Consider the following 6,387-nt stretch of genomic DNA (forward strand, 5'->3'; position numbering starts at 1 on the left):
ACACACACACACACACACACACACACACACACACACACACACACACACACACACAGATATAAACAGCAATTTGCAATGTTTCACCAATTCACATTTAGGGACAATTATATATATATATATATCATCATCATCATCATCGTTTAACGTCTGGTAGTGAGGCTCTCACGCCAGTGGCATGTGAAAAGAACCCTTTGAGTGTTGAGCCTCATGCAGGTGATAAGTGACCGAGACCTTTGGCATTATGCCATGCTTGAGAAAACTCATCAAACCAAGTGAAATCATAGTTGTGGCCAATGTTGGTGTCACATAATTGGCATCCATGCCAGTGGCACATAAAAGGCACCCATTACACTTTTGGAGTGGTTGGCATCAGGAAGAGCATCCAGCCATAGAAACCATGCAAAATCAGATTGGAACCTGGTGCAACTCTTCAGCTTACCAGCTTCAGTGAAGTCATCTAACCCATGCCAGCATGGACAGCAGATGCTAAATGATGATGATGTACATGTGTATATATATATATATATATACATACATACACACACACACACACACACACACACACACACACACACACACATGTACTTATATGTATACATATATGCATATATATGTATACATATACCCATGCATATATACACATGCATATACGTATACACACACATATAACCAAATATACATACATATACTTGCAAGTGTATACTTACTTGTTACTGGCCTTTACCTGATTTTCAAATACCTTTCTCTCTAAACAAGATGCCTATGTATGAAGGATAGCATCAGAGCTGCTTTGCATCTAATACACAATGCCATCATTCTCTCTCTCTCTTCTTTAGGCCATTCAATATTGACATCCATTAATTTTACTGTTGCTCATGTTTGTGTACATGCATCTGTTGATCTCTTTCAGCAGACATGCAGCTGCCATCACTGGCTCTCTTCTCCAACTCCCTCTAGCACTGTTATTCTTCTATTCCCTCTACTACCTTCTCACTCAATCACTGTTTTTTTACTGTCATATTCTTGCTCCCTTCATCAACCTACCCTGGTTATTGCTCTGTCATACATTCATTTTCTTGGTCTCTCCATTTTGAACAAAGAGAAATACCATGGAATAGTAAGGATTCCCTAACCTTGTGCTGATGTCATGATAAAATGCAAGTAGTACACTCTCTAAAAGAGTTGGTAAACAAGTGGAGGACAACTTGTGGTTGAAAGAAGCCCTTTTGTCTAGTGGAGGACACAAAAGCATTTCTAATATTGGTACTCTGATAAAATGCACCAAGTACAGCCTATAATGTGGTTAGGGCTAGGATGAACACAAAGTCATAGAAACCATGTAAAAAGTGAAAATCAATTTGAACAATTATACCTTCTTAACTACAATTTCATAGCCATGTAGGAGTTTTAGAAACAAAAACACAGCATAAATATTTAACCCTTTAGCTTTCAGATTACTCAATCAAACATGATGCTTGCTTATTCACATTGTTTAAATTACTCATGCATTGTCTCATAACCTCAAGATTTCAATCATGTGATTGTTTATCTTTAGAATGTAATTGTTTATTTTTAGAATTGTTTTGTTTATTTTTAGAATGTGATTGTTTATTTTTAGAATTTTTTTGTTTATTTTTAGAATGTGATTGTTTATTTTTAGAATTTTTTTTTTTAATTTTTAGAATTTTTTTGTTTATTTTTAGAATAAGGTAGGTGTGAGAGGCCAGATCTGGTTGGTTTGAACATAAAACAGGTAGAATATTTGAGCAGGATATGGCCCAAAATTAGTTTGAATGTTAAAGGGTTAAATGACAGTATTCTATGTCTGTAAACTAGTTGACCACGTGCCGCCAATAATGATGGCTAATTATAGTATTTTATATATAAATAAAGTACATAATAATCACACATACAAACATTCACATACTTCCCTTGGACACACACACACACACACATATACTCACACAGAGTTGAAACGCTAATTTTTTATATACAAGGAATTTCTAATAGGAAATTCCTTGCATATCTATCTAGCATGTAAGACCTTGTAACTCCTATTAACAAATGAAACATGTGTAATGGAGAATAAATATTACCAAAAAATGTCCGCTTTCCTGATTTGTTATGCAATAACACTGCAAATAATATTTCCATAATTCTCCATTTTAATGTTTTGACTAACGTACAGCGGCAAAGATAGATACATATTCATCATCATCATTTAACGTCCGCTTTCCATGCTAGCATGAGTTAGATGATTTGACTGAGGACTGGCAAACCAGATGGCTACACCAGGCTCCAATCTGATCTGGCAGAGTTGATTGTAATAATGGAATAAGCAGATGTATTTCAAGAGGAAACAGCTGGGATTTACCCTAACCACCTTTATGTGTATGTGTGTGTGTGTGTGTGTGTCCCTGTCCACTACTACCACTTGTCAACTGATATTCATGTGTTTATGTTCCTGTAACTTAGTGGTTTGGCAAAAGAAACCAATAGAATAAGTATCAGGCTTAAAAACATTAACAACTGGGATCTGTTCATTTGACTGAAATTCTTCAAGGCGGTGCTATATAAAAGATTAAAAATTACATGCCCATACTAATGCAGTGTTGTTTATTTTACATGTGTAAGCCAATAGCTATAAATTTAAGAGTTCATATTGTTAAAATATGCACTTAACCTCTTCATAATACCTCTCTATCCAATGTTTATCATCCTTATCCTAATGTAAAAAATACATTTAAATGCTTTTCTCTTATGTATTTGAGATACTGTGGGAAGAGTTATATTGGCTGAAGCTAAATTTTAAAGAAATCTTTTATCCTTTACTCTTTTCAGTCATTGGACTGTGGCCATGCTGGGGCACCACCTTGAAAAGTTTAGCCGAACAAGTCAACCCCAGTACTTAATTGTTTTTTACTTTTTTAAGTTTGGTACTTATTCTGTTGGTCCCTTTTGCTAGACTACTAACTTAGAAACCAACACCTGTTGTCAAGTGCTGATGGGGGACAGACACACATAGGTGTGTGTGTATATATATATATATATATATATATATATATATATACACACACACACACACACACACACACACACACACACACATACATGCATACAATATGCTTCTTTCAGTTTCTATCTCCCAAATCCACTTTCAGTGCTTTGGTCAACTCAGAGCTATAGTAGAAGACAGTTGCTGAAGTTGCTGCAGAGTGGAACTGAACCCAGAACCATGTGGTTGGGAAGCAAGCTTCTTACCACACAGCCACGTTTGTGTCTATGATAAAATTCTCAAATTTTCTGAGCCATATCATTTGCTGTTACTATTTTTGTGTATTTGGTTGGCTTCAAGAGTCAAACTTATCAAAATAGGGCAGGGATTCTTTTCCCTTCCTGGTCTTATTGCTTTTGAAGAAAAATGCTTTTAATTCCCTTTTTTTCCTCTTTTTTTTTACATCACAACATCATGAATGTAACTCTTTTACTTGTTTCAGTCATTTGACTGTGGCCATGCTGGAGCACCGCCTTTAGTCGAGCAAGCTACTTATCACGCTGATATTTCGCATTTAAATTTCATATTTTAAAAGATTGGAGAATGAGAAAATGTCCTAATTCATTTCTTTTCCAAAGAGTATTGAATGAATTTTACAACAGATATGGTGAAGATCAACCTCAAAATGTTGAACTCAACAAATGAGATGACAAAGGATTATAATAACTAGTAACACGTGGTAGTGGAGAAGATCTGCTTATTCATACAAGCATGGCAGAATGGTCAGTAAAATGGTGATTGGGATTTATAACATACTTACATTTAGGTCTCTCATCCAGTACCAAATTTGATGACTGGCACCCGTGCCAGTTGAGTGCTAACAGCACCATCCGAGTTGGATCACTGCCAGAGCAGCAGTGTCGCTTCCGTGCTGATGGCATGTAAAAAGCACCATTTGAGCGCGATTGTTTCCAGCTTCGCCTTACTGGCACTTGTGCCGGTGGCATGTGAACAAAACATTGGACTGACTCCTGTGCAGGTGGCATATAAAAAACACCATTTGAGCATGGCCATTGCCAGTACTGCTGGACTAGCCCTCGTACTGGTGGCACGTAAAAAGCACCCACTACACTCTCGGAGTGGTTGGCATTAGGAAGGGCATCCAGCTGTAGAAACTCTGCCAGATCAGATTGGAGTCTGGTGTAGCCATCTGGTTCGCCAGTCCCCCAGTCAAATTGTCCAACCCATGCTAGCATGGAAAGCGGACGTTAAATGATGACGATGACGAGTGTACCTACAGCTCCCTTCTTTACTCTCTTATTTGTCACTCATCTTCTCTCCTAATCGCTGTACTATGCTGTGTAATGAATGATGGCACTAAATCTACACATATTCAATTTTACCTTCCTCTGGCACTAAATCTACACATATTCAATTTCACTCTTCCTCTCTTCTGTTAGGTCATCGATCTTCTCTACTTCCATTACTACTTCTTCCATTACCCTGTCTCCCCTTCTGAATGTAGCTGCCCATTACTGTCTCTCTTCCATTATTCTGTTTCAACCATCACACTCATTCCCTTTCTTCTATTCACCTTCTCATTTACTTTTGCCTTGAACAGAGATAGCGTTGAGTAGACAGGACTCTTTTTGTCTTTTTAAGGAAAAAAAACAAGCTCTCTTGTGCAGGTGTCTTGATAAAATCACCCCCAGCACACTGTAAAATAGTGGGAGTTAAGAAAAGCAATCTGGCTGTAGTAATTATGCCCAAAGGAAATGTAGGAACAAAACATCACTCCTTCCCCTTCTCCTGCTACCTTGACAGGGAGAGTAGTAACTCCAAAGATTAAGAGCTAATTTGGCCCATGATGACCCACCTAACCCATGCCAGCATGGGAAACAGGCTGATAGTGATGATGATAATATGATGACTGCTACAATGACAAGAACAACTATCAGCATCATCATGATCATCATCCTAGTTTTGCTCTCTGAAATAAGCACGTATTCTGTAACCTTTTAAGATAAGGTCATTGATAAAAAAAAAAAAAAAGAAAGAACTTAAAAGGCTTGAAAACTGATGAGTTGCCATCTGGTATCAAATGCTGGTAATGGTTTTCCACTTATTCAAGTGAAGGAGTATGAATATCATTACCATCACCACCATTATCATCATCTTCATGTACATCGAGATATGTAATACTTTTTTAAAAATATTTTATTTGGAGAGGACTAGGCTTGGTTACTTTAAGTTGGTTCATGTCTGTATTGTAGTAGGTTTTTAAAAAACAAAATTTGTATCAGTTGACAGAGGTCAAAGTTCAATTGACCAGCCCTGTTCATAAGTTTATGCTAAATTTTTGAAGGCTAAAAAAGAGAACGTTTATTACTAACACCTCTCATTACTTACTTTTATGTTTATTTTATTGCAGTTACTAGTACATTAGTAGTAGCAGCAACAGTACCAGTTTGTAGTGATAGTCATAATAGTGCAGATAGATAGATATTGATTCTTTTTTCTACTAAGTCCTATCTATAGGGAACTTGGTATGACTCCTTCAATTGTTGAAAGTATTACTCTTCAGTTTGTGCAGTACCTTGGGCAAGTGTCTTCTACTATAGTCTTGGGCCAACCAATGCCTTGTGAGTAATTTTCGTAACTAGAAACTGTGTGGAAGCGGCGAGCTGGCAGAATCGTTAGCACGCCAGGCAAAATGCTTAACGGTACTTCGTCTGTGTTTATGTTCTGAGTTCAAATTCCGCCGAGGTCGACTTTGCCTTTCATCCTTTCAGGGTTGATAAATTAAGTACCAGTTATACACTGGGATCGATGTAATCGACTTAATCCCTTTGTTTGTCCCCTCTATGTTTAGCCCCTTGTGGGTAATAAAGAAATAAGAAACGGTGTAGAAGCTAATCATATACATATATGTGTGTGTATGTATTTAGGTTTGTGCCCCCACCCACTAGCTTGACAAATAGTGGGGTTTTTTTTCTTTTTTCTATTTACCTGTTTCAGTCATTAGACTGTGGCCATGCTGGGACATCACCTTCAAGAATTTTTAGTCGAATGTATTGACCCCAGTATTTTTTTAGAGCCTGATACTTATTCTTTCAGTCTCTTTTGCCAAACTGCTAAGCTATGGGGATGTAAGCCCTGGTTGTCAAGCAGTGGAGGTGGTGGGGCAAACAGATCCAGACACACATGTGTAGACATATATATATGACAGGCTTCTTTCAGTTTCCATTTACCAAATCCATTCACAAGGCTTTGGTTGGCCCAAAGCAGTAGTAGAAGGCACTTGCCCAAGATGCCACACAGCGGAACTGAGCCCAGGACCAAGTGGCTGGGAAGCAAGCATCTTACCACACATCCATGTCTGCGCCTATATA

General features: G+C 37.6%; 1 protein-coding gene across 1 annotated transcript in view; it reads left to right on the plus strand.

Moving 5' to 3' along the window:
• Positions 1 to 6,387, plus strand: part of LOC106880919 (uncharacterized) — a 64,803-nt gene that overhangs the window by 2,515 nt on the left and 55,901 nt on the right. Inside the window, exon 2 of the mRNA XM_052971519.1 lies at positions 2,842 to 2,904. Within this exon, the coding sequence (XP_052827479.1) occupies positions 2,842 to 2,904 (63 nt within the window). The remainder of the gene's footprint in view (positions 1 to 2,841; positions 2,905 to 6,387) is intronic.

This window comes from Octopus bimaculoides, chromosome 11 (assembly GCF_001194135.2).
Source record: "Octopus bimaculoides isolate UCB-OBI-ISO-001 chromosome 11, ASM119413v2, whole genome shotgun sequence".
NCBI lineage: Eukaryota > Metazoa > Mollusca > Cephalopoda > Octopoda > Octopodidae > Octopus > Octopus bimaculoides.